We start from the raw sequence: 21790 nt of genomic DNA, 5'->3' as shown, positions 1-21790 counted from the left end.
ATTTCTTGGGTAGTCCTTGCTAGGCTGAACTGTGAATCTATCCAGTCTGTTGTGATTTGGTTTATTGCTTGAATGCCTGCAGTGAAACTGTTCAGCAAGGTGATTCTTGTCAAGGAAGATCATTTTTTGATATTTTTCTGTGCGTGTTCATGAGAGAAAAGTTGATGCATGTCTGGTACTTCGTTTTTATGCTCCTTAGAGGAGGAGCCTTGGCAAGTGTTACTGCTGCAAATATAATTGTACAGAAGAACAGGCATAAAGCAGCTCTTAGTGATGAATACAGTTAACAGCAATTTAATGGTCAAGCTTTCTTCCTTCATCTCCCCATGACTGAGAGCTTTATATAGATTTGGTTAACTAAAGGTGTGTTTGAACCACTGATAAACAAAAGCAAAACAAACTGGCATAGACTACAGAACCTTCTGTAGATGCTCTCCTCTGTCAGTAATAACCAAGAATGTAACTGCTTCTAAAGCTGCGTGTTCGAAAGCTGCAAGCTAGGTGGTGAAAGAGAAGGTGGTAGCCTTGTATTTTATTTTCCTATGACAGTTTATAATTTAGAGACTGCTTGTATTAGATTCTTGTAGACCCTTCAAAGACCTTTGAAATACATGTAAAAGCTACATTGGTGCTCCAGTGACTGTGGAGCAGTGACATATCGGTCACTATTTTCTCTCCCTCCCCATGGGAAGCAAATTAAGGGCTAACAGTTCTGCAGTGTTTCTGAAGCTTGTTCATGAAGGTAATGAATTTGACCTTTTTAGCTAAAAAAGAGCAAAACAGAACTGTGTAATGTGGACTATGTTGTCATTGGGTATTTCTTAGATAAGTTAATTGACCTAAACTGTACACACTTGGAGCTGTGAATTGGGTGAATGATAGTAAGTATGTTGTAACCATAAGGTTAGGTTGGTGGAAGTGCATGCTGATGTGAATTTGTCAGCTTAATATGCAGCTATGTGTATGACTCCATAGGAAAGGTACCTATATATATCAGTGGGTCAGTGGGATTTTTGTCAGCATAGTGTTTTGTTTTTTTTTTTTCCCACTGTAAGTGAAAGTGTGTTTTTGATGTTTTTCACTACACTTTGGAATATTTATGTGAGTGTCCAGCCGGAGCTTGTAGGAGGATGAACAGGCTCTTAGTAAGGTTCTGGCCCAAATTAAAGTAATGCATAGATTAACATTTTTTTTAATGCAAAATAAGGTAAGTTGGTTACAAAGCTTGGATTTTAGAAGTTTTGTAGGTGCATGGGAGAGATAAAGAATAACACAAATAGCTATCCAGACTTGCTCTGGCAAGTTACCCCATAAGAATGAAAAGGAAGGAATTTCTTAAAGGTAGAAGCATATGGGCATGTGCCAATAACACAATAGCGATACCTTTTTGAGTAAACAGAAAATCAACCTTGACATTCAATGACTTCCCCATCTCCGATGTTATATAAATAATGAAGGAATACCATGGGTTCCAAAGCAATGACATATGAATGTTTTATGAGGCAACTTATCTGAAAAAGAAAATTAAAATAATTCAGGAAATCAGTGTGTATATAAGATGTATAATGACATTCTTTCTGTGGAAATGGCTAAATTTGGTCTTGCTTTTTGATTTATTTTCTATTTTTTATCTCATGTTACTTGGTTGTTATTAATTGAAGCTAACCCACATCTTCCTATGAGCTGGTCATAGGCAGTTTGTAGAAGATGGTCTCAAGCTGTATCATTTGTTCTTTATCATAAAGATCAGCAATCAGATAATTGGAGGTTGTTTTTAAAAGACAAGTACCTAGCATAGGCTTGTGCAGTGGATTTGGATACAGGTCTTAGGAGAAGTATGGATCCTTCCCCCCAGTCAAGTATTTATATGCAGTGAAAAGGTCCCTTTGCATCTCCCTTTGGACTTATTGAGGTTCCTCTGCCCATCTCTGCAAGCTGTCCAGGTCCCTCTGGATGGCATCATTCAACCCAGGTTCCTCTGGAGTATCAGCCACTCCTGCCAATTTGGTACCATGAGCAAACATGCTGAGGAGGCACTCTGTCCTTCATCCAGGTCTGTAATGAAGACATTAAACTATATTGGCCCCAGAGTTGGTCCCCAGGGTGCACTGCTAGTGACTGGTCTCCTGCTGGGCTTTGTGCCCCTGATAGCCATGTGTACAAGGCAGTTTTCAGGCCACTCCACAGTCTGTTGATCTAGTCTGAATTTCATCGGTTTGTCTTTGAAGATGTTATGGGAAACATTGTTTACCTTGGCTTTAGCATGGCTTTTGATGTGAGTGTCTCTCATCCACCAAGCCACTTGTTTTACTGTAGAGGCCTCTCAGGTTGGTCAGGCATGATTTTCCCTTCATAAATCAATGCTGACTACTCCATACACCTGCTTGTCTTCAGTATGTTTGGAAATGGTTTCTAGGATTCCTCAACCTTGCATGGGATTGAGGTTAGGCTGTCCATCTTGTAGTTTCCTAGGTCCTCATTTCACCTGTCTTGAAAAGAGGAGTGACATTTGCTCTCTTCTGGTCCTTGGGAACCTTTCAGGAACCTGAAGAGTCACTCAAGGGAGTTGGAGCTCAAACATGACTACCAAAGTTTTAACTTACATACAATTTTATCTGCTATGCATAGAATCAATGAGAAAAGCAATCAATGAGCAAGCAGAGAAATCTCTGCAGATGCTTAATACTGCTTGAAATGTATTATTTTTATAAAAGCAAGTGTTTGCATTTACATGGATAGCAGCACTCAAGTTACCTCCCTTCATTCCACCCAAAGCAGAGAGCTCTGTGGTCTGGCCCTCTCCTATGAATTGCTTAGGTTGGAGCAGAAATTAGAGCTTGCATCCTATTTGAAGACACAAGTATGTGACAGCGCTTTTGTTCACCTCTAGTACTAGTCATTTAAGTAGATCTATGTTCAAAATAACTTTAATCACTTTAGGTAAAAGATCTTCATTTGCACTCTGTACTCCTTGCTGATGTGGGCATAGCTGCAGTAAGTCACATTTAACTCTAACCAAACGTTCTTTAAAGACTCAGCACTAGTGAAAGACTGGTAAGAGGCACCTTAATAAAAGTGCAATAGTGAAGCTGAAAGGCAAGGAATTTCTAGAAAGATGGGAAAAGAGGAGGTGAAAAATGGGCATGTAACAAAGTTAAGTAGCTGTTTAGTCAAGTTATTTCCTTCAAGGAAGCTAACAGACCAGAAGAAGACGTTGTAAGTTAACACAAGTTAAAAGGTATTAGGCAGACCCATTTTTAAATACAGCATTTGGAAACTATTTATTTTAATTCTCCTTGAAGGTGTATGATATGAACAATGTGGAAAATGAAAAAACAATAATGTTCTTTAAAAAGAAAATAGCCCAAAAGAACCTTCTTGGTAAGCATGAAAAGAGAAGTACTTGTGCGGTGGTTTTGTTTTTACCTACTTTTATTAAAAGGTGCAAATAAGCATGCATCATAACATGATAAAAGAATAGTAGTAATTTGCTAACTCTAGAATTATTTTTGGAAAGCAGTGAGTTGGAGAATGCTTCAGAAAGTTAGCATGGAAGGTGTTCCCCGTTTTTAAATTTGAAACCAGTTAAAGTAAATTTACGGATTTCCGTTTAAAGAGAATTGCACTTCTGAAAGTTTAATTGTGAAACAAAATAAATCTTGCCAAACAAAATGCTTTTTAGAATGTGTAGATTTTACTTCAGATATTAGTAAAACAGTTTGATTTACTGTTAGCATGAACTCTTAAAGTAAACTTTCCCGGCTCTGAGGAATGTCCTGTGAAATGGAAACTGGCTTTGTAATTGAACTTTGCTGGAGGGTGACTGCTTAGGACAGAAAATGGGTTGTGTTTGGAGTTCACCTATTTCACTGGTATTCAGTATTTCAATATACTGAATTAGTGGTCTGACTTGAGGCTGGCCCTGTTTCCAATGAGGTGTCGGTCTGGGTGACCTCCAGAGTCCTCTCCAAATGAAATTATTCTGCAATTCTATAAAAAGCATTCGGGAGGAAATCAGAAAATGATTCATAGAATTGTGCTCTCATTTTAAGGTACCCGTGTTTCCTTGCATGGTATTTCAGGAGCACACTTTTATTTGCATTACTTTAGGATCCTTTTTAGATAACGTATTTTTAAGTATGCTCAGAAAAGAACTAAAATACATGAAGGAAAAAAGGTTCTGAGATAAGATAAATGTTTCTGGTGAGTTGTTTAGACTACATCCAGGATTGTTTAAGAGTAAAACAAAGCAGACGTGTTTTCGGCCAGCGTGAAGATTTTCACAAGGCTTTCTACCATTGCTTCAGCATTACTGGCTGCCTACGTATTTTGGCTCTCCCCCACCCCTAAATTGTAGGCACTTGGGATCACAAGAGGCAAAATTTCTGTTTGTTTTATGATATTTTTGTTCCTTTTGACTTTTTCATGTATATTGTGTGAAGAAACCTTTTAACTTGGAATATTTTTCTTGTTTAGATTTGGAAGTGTTCATCAGTATTTTTCCTGACTATTACTAATAACTTCTTGCTTTTCAGTAAAACTGTGAAGCTACTACAAGATAGGAAAAGGGGAGGTCATTTAAAAGCTCTCTCCCATGTGCTCATCTGTTAATAGATTTCAAGGAAGAAGTTTGTCTAAAGAGTGGGGAGGAGAAATAACTTGGTTTTGACTTTTTTTTTTTTTTTCTAGTCAGGGCAATCACGTTAAGATTATTGGATTACCCTAATTAAAAATTAATTGAATACAGTCAATAAGCAGCTTATGGTCAGTAGATTTTGGTGACCATCTTTCCACACTAGTGTGTCTAAAGTAGTGATAAGCAGAGGGCCTCCAGATAAACTCTTCGCAGTGTTACAGCAAAAGGCAGGAGGAGGGCTTGGGTAAATTGCTTTAGAAAACTGCTTTTCATGCTTTTAAGGTAAAATCTAAAATAATCTGCCACTGTTAACATCAGCATTAATATTTGACTCTAAGGTGCCGCTGATTAGAATTTTACTTTATATAAACTGCTTAACCTCAGAGCTGGCTGAAGGTTAAAAGTACTGTAGGTCTAAATATGATCTAACCCATGCAGAATGAGAAATGTAACCTCCAAGCTGTAAAACAAATGCAAATATTTCTATGAATGCAGTGGAATCTTATTTGGGTAGGCTGTATGCTCTAGATATATTATCTTTATGAAACAAGTGCTACTCAAAGGAAGGACTAGTGCTTGTAGACATCTAATCTGTTTACTGTTAGCGCGCAGTTAATAGTGACTGCTTATAAACTATATGGGCACACCAGCTGCTTTTCACCTGGGGAATTTTTTTTTGAGAATTGCCACTGGAAAATGTGATTTATGCTTTTAAGACATTTTATATTTCGAAGCCTGGAAAACAGTGCTTTCTTTAAAAGAATAAAATAAAATAGAAAAAGCCTTTGCCCATTAGACTTTAGTCAATACAAGCCTGTTATGTACTATTTTGCTCGTTAACTGTATTTCCTTCCTGTCTCAGGAAGGATGGCACTGAAGTAACACCATCAATATACATTTTTTTTTTTTTTTCCAGAGAGCTTTATTCCCCAAAACACAGTACAGGAAACAGTTCAGGTTGCAAAGAAGTGGAAGAATTAGGAGAGAACACTATAATTTCTACAGGATGTGATAGCTCTGATTGCTGGGACCTGACACGTTTTATAGGAGATCTATAATAAGACTCTGGAGGAATTGTGTAAGGTTAGAGAAACTTAGGGATTTTATCGTGCCAGAAAGGTACTTTTGTGTGAGAAATTGAGAATATTGCTCACTCTGAGAACTTGGTCCAATGTATCATTGGTTACGACCAATTCTGGAACCTTCACCTCTTCAAGGCAGCAACACTAATCATGATATTATCTGCTGATAGTTTTCAGCTCATGAATATAAGCTATCTGTTGTAAGCAGAACTTTTTTTTAAGCCATCCATAAATGAATGTGGTGTAATTGTCTGCACTCACAGTAGACCAGCTGCTAGGGAGGCAGATTTGGGGCTCAGGTTGATTAGTTCTTTTTGATTAATTATGTTCTGCAGTCAGATATATAGCTTTGTACCTCCATTAAAAAAGGTCATCCAACATTGATTTTTTTTTTTTTTTTTTAAATCCTGACACATAGAGTAGGCTGCTTGAAGAGGGAGCTTGGAAAATGAGTGTTTCACCCGTTAAGAGATGGATAAAAGAGCACAAACTCTTAGACTTCTGTTTTGCAAGTGTATTTCTGGCCCTGATAACACTTTGGTTGTTTTCAGATGTAAAAGGAATAAAACCTGAATACTTGTTCTTTTGAATGACAGACTGCTTACCTTGCCTTGAGGGTACCTGCTTACTTCCCAGGCCAGATCTGATAATATTGCTCTGGATGTGCACTAACAGTGAAAACTTTTAGTGAGAACTCATTGCATGAGTATTTTGATGTTTAGCTTTAAGTCAATGCAATATTATAGCCATAGACTTTTTTTTAAGAGATAGAAAAGGTGAAATGGATTATTTAATGCTATGGTTAATAAAATGCAGGAGGCCTGATAGGTTAATGTCAGCAACTCCAGCATAGTTTAAAATGTGCTTTACTAGTTACAAAGCAGTAGGTTTCACTAACTCTTCCCTTGCATACCTACAAATACTTTAAAACTCTATTTTGTGTTAAAAAGCTTGCCACGTTTAATATATCTTGTCTTCCAACTCTGGTATTTAAGAACTAACCATTTTAAGTACTGCACTCTCAAGATTACAGTAGTGAAGCAGTTTTAGCTTAGTGGTTTGCATATACAAATTATCGTCCTCCTTGAAATGGATTGTGCCATGACAAGGAAAGAGCTGAAATAAAAATAGACTCTCTCTCTGTTTTCACAAATGGTTTTAATTATCTTCTGCAGCTCTGCTGTGGCTTTTCTTGCCAGACTCCTTGGAATTCATCAGAAGGCGTATGATGTTTGTGTACACTTTTGTCTTTTATCCCCAATCTCAACATATATTAAAAATTAGTCAAAGCTTAACATTTTTTGAGTTATGAAGAACAACTGATCATAGGAAATCGCGCGGCAGATTATCTGAGTTGGTAGCAAAGCCTGTTTTGCCCGTGTCTCTCTTCTGCCTACATCAGTTTTAGTGTCTTTGAGAACACCTTATGGTTGGAGAAAGAGTGATATATTACAGAAAAGGAAAATTAACAAATTATATCTTTTATTTTTGCATGTTACAATACTGTTTCTTTGCATATCTTTTTCTTTTTTAAAAAACAATTTTATTCTATATCAATGTATGCAGAAAAGGTCAAGTGTAATATTTCTATTGAGATATAGAAGGAGATTTTTGTGTGCACAGAAATGCTAATGAATAAATTCTGTTTTGTTCTGCTGCTAGTCTTTGGGAGGCCTGATGACATAGTTTAATTTGAATTGCAAGCAGTGCTGTTGGAATTTGCAGATTTATGTTGATGGGCAGGTTTTTCTAACCTGTGAGGTTTGCTTGAGGAACACCGGTGATTGCTGGTGGTGAGTGTCATCTGGGTGTCTTGTTTCAAAATTCTAAGACTACTTTTACCTTTTGTGGGCAGTCTTTTTATTTGAGTAGCCAGGATCAATATTTCTTATCCTTTCCAATTTAACTGCATATTATAACATTTTCTATGTTAGATTCCTCTTTGAGGCTAGATATCAATGTAGATGCTCAGGAAAAACAGTCCTTGAGGACTGGTCTTGCAGAATTGTTCCAGTGTTTTTACAAAAAATATCTGAGGCTGTTGGGAGTTCCCTGGTCATTTATCACTACAATTTTAAATCTGTTCGTAATGCAAAGAACAGAGTCATCTTTTGGTCCTAGTCTAAGGTATCAGTAAGGTACAGACTCACTGTTCACTTTTGTGCATGAGGTTGCAGCAAACTAGTGCAACAGAAACTAATAACTAGGAACTCTTGCCACTCGGCAGCCGCTGAACTGTTTCTTGCTCTCTTGGGGACAAGGAACTACTCTTTGGATAGATCTTTTAAACCCTGTAGGAGTCAATAGCTGCTATAGGGTAGCTTTTGGTTTGGGAATTGGCCCCTGTAATCTTGCTTGCTCTCTGTGGTTTTCCCTTATTTGGAATATATGCATTTTTATAGCTGCAGAATGGTTTCCTTTGGGTGCACAGGAAAAGGAAAATGTATGTGGCATGTGCCCGAACCCTGTTGCCATTCCCATCTTTAAAAAAGAAAAGGCTCTTCTACCGGCCAGGCACCTGCAGTTTTATCAGAGCAAAGGCATTCTGGTCTTGACACAAACACATTCCTCAATTTTATTGCTACAAGAAGTGTCCTTTGTTACCAATAAAAGCTACTCTTTTAACCTTTGCTCACCTGGTTTTTGTTTTTCCTGGTCCTTTCCTGGCATATTTCCATTCTTTATTTGCTCATACCAACCTTAATATTTTCATTAGACTTCTCTACACAATATGTTTGCTTGTTGCAGAAATTTGAATAGAAGATTCATGATGATATGAGTCTAGAACAGATTCAGGCATTCCCACACACAAATATGATTAACCCATTTGATTTAAGGGACATGTGATTTCTGATGCTGATATACCACTATTTTTGAAAAGAGAGGAAGAGAGATGGTAGTCTGTAAGCAGACTGATGATAAAGTGGCTAATAGGTTGAGCCAAAAATTACGGTAGGTCATATGTGTTGTATAATTAGATGTCAAAACTTAAAAGCTCTTGCTTGTATCTTTAAAGACACCAAAATGGATAGGGGTTCTACTTCAGTGCCAAGGGTTTCTCGGTAGACAGTCCACCGTAGGAAAAGAGCAGAAGCTGAGCGGCTCTTCTGTGTTTCATGGTTTATATACCTTGCTTTGCATCATCACAACCTCTGAAGGTCATGCCAGTTGCTTACCGAAGTACCAGAATACAATGTATTTCCCAGAAAACTATACTTGTAGGTAGTATATTGAAGACACTCTAAAAGCATGGACTTGCAGGAGAGGTGAGGTTGCAAGGGGCCTTTGGAGATCCTCTAATCCACCCCTTGTGATCAAGCAGTCACCTACTTGCTAAGGACCCTGTCCAGAGGCCTTTTGAGTATTGCCAAAGACTAAGATTAAAGAGCCTCACTGGGCAACGTGTTCCCGAGCTCTGTCACCCTCACAGTAGAGAAGTTTTTCCTTATATTCAGGCAGAACTTCCTGTGTTTCAGTTTGTACCAATTGAAAAGCACATATTTTGCTGCATCATCTTTACACCCTCCCATCAGATATTTATACATAGTCGTAAGATCACTCCTCAGTCTTCTACAGGCTGAACAGCCCCAGTTCTCTCAGCCTTTTCTCCTATGACAGATGCTGCAGTCCCTTCACCATTTTAGTAGCCATTTCCTGAACTCGTTCCAGTAGTTCTGTGTCTCTCTTGTGCTGTAAAGGCCAGTCCTGGATACAGCACTGTAGCTATGGCCTCAGTAGGGCTGACCTTCTCCTTTGATATCTCCTGGCTACGTTCTTCCCAGTGCAACCCTGAAAGCACTTGGCCTTCTTGGTGATGAGGCCACATTGCTGGGACAGGGTCAGGTTGTTCACCAGGAGCGGTAGAGGTTTCTTTACAGCAGGTCAGTCCCCAGCCTGTGCTGGTGCATGGGGTCGTTCCTCCCCAGGTGCCTGTGCACCTGCCCTTGTTGAACTTCATGAAGTTCCCCTGCCCAACTCTTGGGGCTATCCAGGTCCCTTTGAATTGCAGCACTGCCCTCTGGAGTATCAGCCACCACTCCAGTTTGGTGCCATCAGCAAATGTGCTGAGGGGACACTCCATCCCTTCATCCAAGGCCTTCATGAAGTTGAACAAAAAACTGGACCCAGTATCTGCTGAGGGCTATAGCACTAGCTACAGGCCTCCTACTAGGCTGTGTGGCTGCTCACAACCCTCTGAGCTCTGCCCTTCAGCCAGCTCTCTCCAAGCTTTCTGCCTGCTCAGCCAGCCTGTGCTTCCTCAGCTTGCCCTGGGGACGTTATGGGACACAGCGTTGTCTCTGAACATGCACCTCAATGCTTATCAGAGCAGTGGCCTGTATGCTAGCTCTGTAAATAGCTAAAGTAAACATATATGCAGAAAAAGGGCAGTGTGCTTGTTGTGTTAGCTGGCATGTCTGTGCTGTCTCTGACCTGTGCAGATGGTGATAGTGCAGATATCAATCAGGAATTTACTTGTGTAGCAAGTGTGCACTTCTGTACTGCACTTCTCTGTCAGGCTTGCACAGCACTCAAGGAAACTTGTTCTGCCCTTTCCTCAGTCTTCTTGGCTTTGTTAGCTAAACATGAGTGTTTGCTGGTGCAGCAATAACATTTTTACTTCAGCCTAAATCCGTTTTTTGCAGTTGTTTCTGTGCCTACCATTCAAACGATTGAAAAAGTTTAAAGTGTGATAAATTTTTATTCTGGGGTTGTACATGAATATGACCCATAACAGCTGATGTGACACTGGGACGATGCTTGGTACTGTTCTTGAGTTTTGTTGTGGAAGTTATAGAGCTTTTGTGTAGTGAGAGTTACACCCTTGCTCTGAATAGCTGCAATAAAGATACAGCGTAAATTGGGTGCAAAAGTTGGTTTGAGGAATTGTGAGACCTGAGCTGCTTAGCGTTTACCTTTGGACTCAGATTGCTCTGTATTTCACATCTGGTCGAGACATGATTTAAGCATCTGGATTTTACAGTGCAGCAGGGGTGCTGCTGAAAACAGCCCAGCGCTGTGTTTGGTGCACTGGAGCAGTGCTGTGCATGTGCAGTAATGGCTAAGGGAGCTAAGATGCATTCTTCTACTCTTAAAAACTTGTTTGTTTCCTTTTCTTGTGCAAATATCTACTGAGCAAAACTTGTAATTGCTTCCTTTTCCAACTTCTGCTCTGTTTTCTCATAATTTGTCTATTCTTTTCCTTTATTGACTGCTCTTATTTAACTTAATTCTTTTTGCTTGGGCAGAACTGAACAATTTTTCTTAAAGCTTATTTAAAGAAAAAGCCAATAAAATGTAAAATGACAGAAAGAATTTTTAAAATTCTTTTTTAAAGGGTGAAACTTGAGCACTTAAAATAGGTGTGAGTTTACCATCATCTTTTAAAACAAGAAAGTTACCAAGCAAGCCTGCAGCTAAGGAGAGGTTACAAGATTAGGGTGGAGACAGTAGTTGTGTTTAAGTTCTTACACACAAAAAGTACAACATAAGCAGGAGCAAGTGACTTGGAATTTTCTCTGAAATACGTGGTCTGATCTCAGCTGCATGCAGTATAGTTGCATATCTGTTGATTAAAAATTAATCCCCTGTAAAAGGGACATATCTGTGTTACATCTGACATGCAGATATTTAAACACAACTTTTAAAACTTAAATAGCATTTTCTTGCTATTTATGCCCTTGCTTTTTGTGGTAAGAAGCTCCTTCTCTTTTCTTATCTTTTGTTTCAATGGAGCATGGCTAAAAGCTTCTCTTTTCTCTAGTTTGTCTCATGATTTGCTAAAAGAAAGGCCTTTCCTGCTGCCTTGTTTCTGAATGTGCTGGTGTATCTGGACTCTAGATTTTCTTCCTTTTCTTCCTGCTGCCATGTAAAGTTGGTGTTGAAGTTAGCTGTCTTGGATTAAACCACCGAAGCTGATGTAATTTGGCCTTACAGCAAGAGTTCATGCCTCAGGGGAGGCTTTTCTAGGAAAAAACTAAGCCAGAGGTGGGAGTGAAAGCCCTGTGAATCCCCAGAAGGTTTGTGGACCAACTTCATTACTCCAAGGCAGTTATTTTTTGTCCTGGATGTTTGGATGATATGGTAACGATTTGTGATTCATTTGCAAGCGCAAAAGAAAAAGAATGAAAGCTGCCTTTCAGCTCTTTGAAAACAGTAGAAAAATAGTAGGTGACTTAAAATTGAGGGTTGTCAGGTGATTTAAAATCAACAAGCATTGCTGCGTGGTTCAGTGTGACTTTCTGCAAGGACTGTATAAGTGGTGACCAAAACAGAGGGATTTATGCTGTAATCTACATGATATTGTAACACATTACAAAAATGAGTCCAATTGGGAAGATATAAGCAGCCACTTAAGTCATTCCTGAGAGAATTCAAATGATTATTTCTGCTGATTGAAAACATTGGTCTCCTATTATGCTCTATTATTACACCTTTTTATATACCAAACACTTTCTGTAGTCTTGTTTCCTAAGAAAATTAAGCTTATATGATCATGCTCCAGAGAGGCAGGTCTTCTCCCCTGCTTGTTTTTTTCTACCCTAAATGGGAGTGAAATGGCAATGTGAGCTTACTATAGCTTTTTTAATAACAAAAACATTTATAAAGATATGTTTATATTACATATATTTGGTTCTACTGCAGGAAAAAGAACCTGAGCCTATACTCAGGAAAAAGTGCCTTCATTACCTTCAGCTTTTGTTGCCTGGCAATGAGTTTATAAAGCTGACGCACCTTGTCTGTATTGATTTCTTGAATGATGCTTTTGTTCATGAAGTCCCTTTTATCGTATTGCTTCAAAGCAGTCGTCTCTTCCCTTCCAACTGGGAGGCAGTTGGAAAGGAAGTAGAGTTAAACCACAGTCAGTGTTAAGAATTTCGTGTGTGAAGGCATGGTTGCTCACACAACTATTTGCCTGGAATCACAACATTGACTTTTCATGGAATGTAGAATACTGCCACTATTTTATTAAAAAAAAAAAAGTCCCATATTATGATGTATTATATCTTTTTATATGCCCAATTTGATTTTTTTTTAAGTCACAGATAAACTAAATTTAACTGTACTGATACAAAGGCTTGTGTGGAGACTCTTGTTTGCAGTCTGCTTACAATGAAATGCACAAAGGGAAAATGTTGTGTTTACTTCAAAACCGGGCGTCAGCTTTTCTCACACAGCTTCTGTATGGGCCATTTTAGTTCCAGGCAGCTGTGGCTGCCCAGGAATGGCCAAGTCCCTATTGCTGTTGACGAGAATAGAGGTAAAATCGAGCTAAAATGATCCAGCTAAAATGGATGGGGAAAGAGGTATCAAAGATAATTAAATATGAGTTTTACATATGGGTTAGAAAGGAAAGACATGGCAGGAAAGAGCCTTAATGGGGTACCCAATTGCAGGGTGAGTGTATAACATTGTGGTTCTTGCATTTAGAAGTATTGAGAGGCTGTCATTTCTTGAAATTCTACTAAAGATGATTATTGGTAAAGACTGCAGGTCTCTTCTAGGCTCAATGTCGTTGATTTATTTGTGGATGTGCAGGACAGTCATTTTTCTTGTGACAAAGCTGCTAGAATTGTTTTTCCTGCTATTTTCAATGAAAATGAGATCAAATATTATGAAGATTGTTTTATGAGTGTATTTTTCAGGCATATAAATGAAAATTGGCTTTAACATATTTCTGAGTGAATGTATGCTGTATGTGCTTTCCTTATGACTTCAAATGTAAAGTAATTAGCACTTTCAGTAATTGCATTTGTATTATGTGCAATGTTATTTCTCCAGGTGGAAAATAGCAGCTCTTTAATGCAAACTCCTTTAGGCCATTTTATACGTCTGTATTGGTCTAGGTGCTTTATTCAGCTGCTTTCATGAAGCATTAGGAATACCTGCTTAAGTTTGGTAGAACTAATTGCAATTCAGAATTAAGAATTGTCTTCTAAAGTCTGTTAAATTTTAGACTACTTCTGAAATTACTTACATTAAAAGCTTTCACACTCTAGCAAGACTTAGATTTATGTTATTTACATCCATAATTTAGTAATTAAAAACACTTAATTCCACCAATAGCACTATATGCTACTGAAGCTGTAACATGCTTCCTATTTTGTAGCTTTTGCAATGTGCCTGGAGTAACAATGTTATTGCAGAGTATAGACTTTTATTTGAAACTGCAGCTTCTGAAATGGAATTCGCAATATTCAAATCCATTTTCCTCCCAATTTGTGTTTTGCATGGCATGCTGCTAACTCCTTCACTTAGTATTCAGTCCGTTAGTGCTGTTATCAGCTGGGAAATGCCTATGTGTAGCCTTTTGTGCTGGAGATACAAACATCAGCGGCTTAAGTGAACACATAACTTCCTTTCTTGGAAATAAGTTGTGTGCAGGAAATGACCGGGGATCTGGTACGGGAAACCTGGTCTGCCTGAGGATTCTGATTTGGCAGCCCAGGGGTGTGAGAGGAGCTCCAGGGGCCCTGCTTGTCCAGGGCATCCTCGGCGCTGCACAAAGGAACCTCCCGGGGGTGTGTGTGAAGCTACAGCAGGTCATGGTCACGGGACACTTTGAAGACGTTATGTGGGAGGGACTGAAGTACGAAACTGGGGAGGAAAGTGGTAATTTCAATCCTATTCATTCCCCTGCGGGTAAATCCTGCTGTGCATTTATTAATAAATGGTATTATAATACCATATTATCATTTGATATCTCATAATCATGTTATTAAAATACATAACATTGCAAATACATATAATTACCAATATATATAGCAGCTAAGAAAGGTTGGGAGTATATTTTAAAAACAGATAAGAGCCAAGGTTGTCTGGATAATTCCAACATTACCTTTGATTTAAATTAAAGGTAACACATTTCATTTATATTTGTTAACATCAAAGTTATATGACACATCTTGTCCCTGTTCCACCACTTCTCTGTAACCAGAGAGTAAATTAAGTTCCAAGTACAGTGGGAATCTCTCCACTCGCTGTGCTTGGCAGAGGGCAATGGAACATTCAGACTACTTTGGTAGAGGGGGAATATGGGGCTATAAGAGAAATTTGTTGCATCTTCTTTGACAATTAATAACTTTCCTCTTTAGAATAACATGTTGCAGAGTTCCAGACTGCATTGGTAGACTTGATCTGAGCAAGTGGAAGCAAAGACGCATAGAAACAGGCTTTTCTAAATCTAAAATTTACATTCTAATTTCCTTTGGCTAAAAAAGAAGGAATGTTTGTGGAGAACTCATGGATTTTGTTTTTTAGACCACGTAGAACTTGTCTTTGCTAGGTAAACTTTTTATCCAGGATTGATGCCATTAAAAATGACAGAGATTTGCAGACACAAGAGCTGTGCAGTAAATTTTGCAAAAACTAGAAAGTACTCACGCTCAGTTAACTGGCAAATCAAGAGACTTTTTTTTTGTGTGTGTGTGTTTGCATGTGATGTAATGATAGAGACTAGGCCCTTTGTGGACCGTATTTTGTACTTTGAGAAAATGGAAAACAGCTAGAAAGAAAAGTGTGATGGTTTTGCTTCCAGTGTATCTGCACATCAAAAAGTGGTCAATTTGTTTTTTAGGTTCTCTGAGGTTTTAAACTTTTATATTTCCTCTTTATCCAGATTCAAGATCCAGCCCATATTATGGCTGGCAGTGGGTCCAGGTCCGGATCAGCCAGTGGATTTTCCATGAAATCACAGCTTCAAATCACTGGTAGGTCTTTTGAAACAATATTTTCTGCTTAAAAGCATAGAAGCAAAACCTTTTGGTTTTTTTTGCCTAATTCAGTAGACATCACTAGTATGATGTGTTTCAGGAAGTTTGGAGTAGTTCAAAACTTGAGACTAGTAGCAAGCTAAAACCTGCTGGTACTACATCATCATGACCTAGCAGAAACCTTGCTGTTTTACTCAGGGTTTTATTTGAAGTGCCTTTCTGAAATGATAGGTTTTCCTGAAGGGAAGAAAGAAACAATTATTTTTTAATTCTCTTCTAAATATGGGAACATAATATAGTATTCTTTTCTGCTGCCAAGACTTGACATAACATTGAATCTAACTCAATTATTTAATAATCAAACCAAGTGAATCTGAACGGATGTTTATAAAATTTGAATTCTTGGCTGTCATTTGTTAGGACATTCCTATGACCAGTGTTGTAAAGGAGCTTTAGAGTGTTAGTGAGAATATTACAGTTAGTGAGCACCTGCAGATTGCATGGGAGTGGATTTCCATGGCATACTTCTTGCAGTAGCTACCAACAAAGCAGCTGTTCAGACTTTAGCCTCAAGTTTTCTCACTTGTTTTCGACCCAGCAAATATTCCTGACAGGTCAAGGTTGAATTCTGAAGCATGGGAATAGGAGGTGTGTGGATGTGTTTCTGTCTTTGCTTGGAAGCAGCACGTGTAAATATGGCACCCTTAGCGTGGAATATGCGTGGGTGTATGTAGAAGTTTCACAAACTTTGTATCACAGGGAGGAAAAGAATCACCAAAAACAGGTGGCAGCTTAAAAGTAGGCAGAAGAGTGAAACTAGGTAAATTATATACTGTCTCTAGCTATCACAAAAGGTCAAGTTCTCCTTTTGTTTTGAGGGGCAGTGGGACTTTCAGAGAAATCTTGTCTGCATGCCTAGGTGTTGGAGAGAAAGATTGGTGAACTGTACAAGGAGGTTGTGTTCTGCAGAGCTGGGAGTGAAAAGGGTGCCTAAGGTTTGTCCTGTTAAAAGGTCTATGATTTATACAGAGAAAGTGAAGCTGAAGAGATGTCTCCTCTTTCGACTGTGGACTCTGGAGATGTTTGATTCTTAATTTCTTTAGAACTTCAGTCACAATCTGCAAGAAAGCGATTTCCTGTACAAGCTGTCTTTCCTGTTTATGTAGAAAGTTCTATAAACACCCCTTCCTCCTCTTTTGGCTTTGCTGTTTTCACTGTAGTTTTAAGTGAGCTTTCAGCTTGTCTGTGCAAGTAAGAGCCTTGAAAAGAGGTAGAGCACTGCAGAGTTGTGCTGTATCAAACCAGCTCTTGATGCCTTAAGGAAGCTGAGGCATGAGATGCTGCAATGTTTAAATGCTGGTGATGCAAAGGGAAGTGGGGGAGCCATTTAGGACTAACGGTAGCTAATGAAAGAAAATTTCCATAGGATCTCTGCAATACAAAGAGAAAGAAGTTCCCTTTGGAGCAACTTAGAGCACTTTATGCTAAGCTACTTCTCTAAATCTCTGAAGGAGTGTAGCCTATAAAGGGAATCTAGGTAGATTAGCCATATGGGCTTGAATTAGTCGGCCCTTTTTTTTTTTTTTTTAAAGCCTGTAGTGCAGCTGAGATGGAGGATGAAAATAGAGGACACCAGACTGTCATTAGTCAGAACAGAATGGAGTTCAGTAGTCAACTAGAAATGGTAATATATTGGTTTTAAGTTCTGTTTTGTGAGCTTAATGTTCTTGAGGTATCCAAGAACATTCCTTGCCTGTGAATAAAGGGACACTGAGGGAGGGCAGGTGCACCCATAGTTTTCTTTGGCTAAATGGAGGGAGAAGTATCAGAGCGTTTGGCAAGAGAGCATCCCTGTCACTGAGGTTGATTTAAAAACAACAACAAACAGATAAACAGGAGAAGGATGATGAGTCGTCACTGTCCAGACATTGATATCAATAATGCACTCAGTGGCACAACTAAAGCTCTAAAGCGTTCCATGTCCTGTGCGGGTTTGGCTTTGCTTAGAAAAGTAGGTAGTTATTGAAACTTGGAGTTTACATGTGGCTAGTTTTTCTGGAAGTTTGCTTTGCTATAGGAACCTTAGCACAAAAAACATCTCTGACTTTTAGTTAGTTTTGGCAGAAGAGGCCAAACAACTGCCCATGGCTCTTCAGTGAGGGAAATAAATTGTCTTTTGGGCTTCTTGACAGGCGAGAGTAAAAAAATAAAATAAAATAAAATAAAATAAAAGAGTTTTTGGGACTACTAGAGATTAAAGAAAATATTTTCTATGTTCAACCTTCACACATTTGTGGATCTTATACTGATGATTCCCATTTATAGTGTCTGATCCTCGAGAAAAAATATAGTTGAGTGTTTTAGGTTTTTTTGTGAGTTGTTACATTGTATAAAATGGCCTGGAATACAAGAGTAAGCCTTTTGTGCATTTCTTACATTTATTTTCTTGAGCATTATTGTCAAAGATCAGTGGCCTGACACTTGGCTACTGAAGCACCCAACTGAAAAACATCATTTGCAGTTGAAGTCTCGTTGAGTTCATTGTTGTTTTCTTCTCTTTAACAGTTATTTCAGCAAAACTAAAAGAAAAAAATAAATGGTTTGGACCTAGCCCTTATGTGGAAGTCTCTGTAGATGGACAGTCAAGGAGGACAGAAAAATGCAACAACACATATAGTCCGAAGTGGAAGCAGCATCTTACAGTGTAGGTTTGATGGTTTTCCTTTCCAGCTGGATTATTTGAGCTAAGTGAATGCTATATAACTGACATCAGACTTGAGGGGTTCTGTTTATTTGTTTTTGTGTTTTATTGCTTTGCCTTTTTTTTCTTTTAAGCCATGTGTTCTGTTTTGCATGATATGAAGATATCTGTATAATTTCTGGAGCATGTGCATTTAAGAAAAGCATTGAGAAAATAAAAGGAAAGTAAAAATGAACAGTTGAACTCTTATTTGAATTATTTCATTTGTAATGGAGTAAAATTGAAACAAGCTTGAAACCTATTCTCTAAGAACATAATCAAATTGGGATAACATAAAAGTAATACATTCTGCTCCTGAGTATGACATGGAAAGTTCTTTGAATCATTTAGTCTTGGAAGATGTAATCTTCTGTTCTCAGAAAATGTATTCTATTAAAATGTTAAATAATTTTGCATATGTTCTCGGTTCTTTTTTGTAGCATGGTTTAAGTATGTGGCAGCTTATTAGAGGAACAATCAGCTTTTGATACGTTCCTTTCTATGGAAAATCATGAATTATCAAATAACCTCTTCAGCAAGCAAATTTGTTGTCTTCAGCTGCATGTGAATAATTCAAACGTCAGGGCACAGAAACTCTGAACATTTGTGAAATGCGAAGCTGCAAGAATAAGTGTTTTTTTCTTACCTTGGTTACATGTAGATATTGTGTTTTTTTTTTTTTCTTTCATTTAAAACAAAGTACTCACAATATGAATAATCTTGAAACTTTTTTCTCTCGTGTGTGTGGTTTTTGTTTTTTCCTCTCTTCTCTTAGAATTGTCACTCCTGTGAGCAAATTAAACTTTCGAGTCTGGAGCCATCAGACACTAAAATCTGATGTTCTTCTGGGAAGTGCTGCTCTGGATATTCGTGAGACTTTGAAATCCAACAGTATGAAGCGTAAGTATAGGATGAAAAGGAACAGATTTTTTTGGACATCTGTAAACATGAGTGCTGCTGCAAATCTTTGAAGAATGGTGCGTCATAGGAGTTCCCTTTGCTACAGACTTTTGCTACTGCAGATTGCATTGAAGGACAACACATCTCTCACACCTGTGCAGTGTGTGTGTGTATTTTTCTTAATATTACAATTTGCTGTGGTGTCGTTGAAAACATGATGTTTTCATTTAACTAGTATATGCAATAATGAAAGCCTAATTGAAAATTAGAATTGTGAGAATACTCATATGTTCATGATTCTAGACAAGAAAATATATGAAGTTTATTTTTTTCTCTTCTAGATAGTGTTATAAGGATGGATAATATTGTATTATTCATCTCAGAACTATATAGTCTTTAGGCAATATGTGCATCCTGTGGAGCTTGAAAGGGAAATACAAAATTTCTCCCCACTACAGATTTTATGTTGCTACAACATAAAACCTTGTCTCGTCATTCTTGTCCTTTGATGCTGTGTTTACTGCTGGAGTCTTCAATGTGTATATGGTAGTGTTAGCATGTTAGTAGCACTGCTGCAAGCTGTCCCCCTGGCAGTGTTACTCTTGCTGAATATGACTGAAAATTACCTTGGGTAACTACATTGTTCTGTCTGACACCAGAAATCCTACTGTAATTCAATGAATTTGGTTCAAACCATTTCAAGAGTACTTATGATTGTGTTTCACACATTGCAGTCTACCTTGCAAGTATTTTTTGGTTTCAGAATATATACAAAATCTTTTCATTTTAACTGTGGATCTTGTGATTAGATAAATGTAGAATCTTTTAATCTGAAGATAGAATTGATATCTACACTAAAGGAATTAAAATATGAAATACATTTCCAAACTTTTGAGGTCAGCTCTACTATTTGATTCAGAAGTATGAGCAGAAGCTTGAATTTCTGCTACTGAAACTATGTTCCTTTCCTTAAGTGGAAATGAGCTTATGCTCTGTTTTTCCTCTTTTCATAGAAACAATATCTTTTTACTGATATTTAGGAATGACTGATTTTATCCAAAACAGAATTTTATGGACATAGAACTGTCATTCTGCAATTTTTCTCTTGAGTGTCGTGGTCTGTGATTTTCTCTTGAATAAAATCTACTTTTTATTTTAATGTAATGTATCATAATGTTCCTTTTTTTTTGCTGTACATTTTCAGTTGAGCAGGTAGTTGTGACATTGCACCTTGTTGGAGACAGAGAGCCAGCCGAAGTGGTAGGAGATTTGTCCGTCTGTCTAGATGGGATGCAGGTAGATCCTGAGCTCCTAACCAATGGCGATGCCTCAAGTGTAAGAAGTGAGTATTATTCAATTCAAGGCTACAATGGTTGTAGTCTGTGGTATACAAAGCTTTTTTTTTTTTTTTTTTTTTTTTCCTGGAAGGTTTAACATAGTATTTTACTATAGAAACCACTGATATATAGTGGTTATTATAGTAAATATAACAGAGTTTCCTAATGTGTACTTATTTTTCATCTGTGCTTTTATTACTTTTGCTTCCTGAAATTCACCTTCTGAGTTGAGAAGAAGGTGCTAGTAAACAGAAGGAATGCAGGCAGAGAATTGAGTAGTGTCTAGGGTTGGGCTCCCCAGTGCAAGAAAGACCTTGACTTACAAGTGGAAGCTTAGCAGAGGGTTTCCCAACGATCAGCACGCTGGAGCGTAAGAGGAAGGAATGAAATCTTGCAGACATGCAATGGATTCTTGTTGGGCAAGCTAAACTGCTATGCTGTTTACTCAATCAGCTTTTGTATCTTAGATTAAGGCATTTCATTTGCTGGAATTAAAGTCACTTCCTTGCACAGTCCATTAACTTCATATTTCCATAAGCCTTTACATTACTACATTCTTCTCTCTGACTTAGATCTATATGTAGTTCCCATCAAAATTGGTAACAGACTTCCTTGTTAATAATATTTGTTTAATTCTGTGAAACTGAAGTATTTGTGCTATCTAAATGAATGAGCAGTTCAGTGCTCCGTATTCCAGTATCATGAGTGCTGCCACAAAAGGCAAATATTTGCAAGATAGCTGAATAAGCAGCTGCAAAATGTTTGCAGATCTGGGCTGAGCTGCTATAATTCTGTTTGGAAAGGAGGCACATGCTGCACCTGCTTAAATGCCCTGATGCTAAATAATTTACAGAACAAGGGGAGGGTCCAGCATAGAGAACCCCAAAAAGAAAAGGCCTTATAGTTTCTTGCTAGCCGACTGGAGAGAAGATTTTAGAGAAGTTGTGATCCTACCTGCTTCTCCTGTCATCATTGAAACAAGGGAGAAAATACGAAAAGCCAGATCCACTTGGAAGAGTGGATAAAACTGCTTGTTATTGCTGCACAGACAGGAAAGAATTTTATTGAAATATTTAATATATTCATATAGTTAAATATTGTCCTGTCTTCCATAAGGAGAAAATATTACTGCTTTTATACTTCATAGCAGCAGTAGTTATGCACATACACGGAGCCTTGAAATGAGACTATGGAGAAACAGCATGTGGTAGCACATTGCTATTTGGACATTAAAGACTGCTTTTTAACTTGAAAATCGTTCAGAATGCTGCTTATACTTTTATTGTCTTTTTCTTTCTGGTATTTAAGGTCCTACACAGAATGATACCTCCAGAGCAAAGAATGATGCACGGTAAGACTTTCTTTTCCTTTTTTTTTTTTTTTTT

The 21790-nt window shown here is 38.0% G+C and overlaps 1 protein-coding gene across 1 annotated transcript in view; it reads left to right on the top strand.

Annotated features, from left to right (window-relative positions):
- Positions 1 to 21790, top strand: part of ITCH (itchy E3 ubiquitin protein ligase) — a 55888-nt gene that overhangs the window by 9712 nt on the left and 24386 nt on the right. The window contains exons 2-6 of the mRNA XM_088529173.1: positions 15335 to 15425; positions 17994 to 18132; positions 18944 to 19068; positions 20273 to 20410; positions 21714 to 21756. Coding sequence (XP_088385299.1) covers positions 15356 to 15425; positions 17994 to 18132; positions 18944 to 19068; positions 20273 to 20410; positions 21714 to 21756 — 515 coding nt within the window. The 5' untranslated portion in view covers positions 15335 to 15355. The remainder of the gene's footprint in view (positions 1 to 15334; positions 15426 to 17993; positions 18133 to 18943; positions 19069 to 20272; positions 20411 to 21713; positions 21757 to 21790) is intronic.

Source organism: Tinamus guttatus, unplaced genomic scaffold (genome assembly GCF_059628265.1).
Source record: "Tinamus guttatus ecotype Peru unplaced genomic scaffold, ASM5962826v1 Tinamus_guttatus_pri_ptg000326l, whole genome shotgun sequence".
Taxonomy (NCBI): Eukaryota; Metazoa; Chordata; class Aves; order Tinamiformes; family Tinamidae; genus Tinamus; species Tinamus guttatus.
This window is presented reverse-complemented; position numbering and strand designations above follow the sequence as displayed.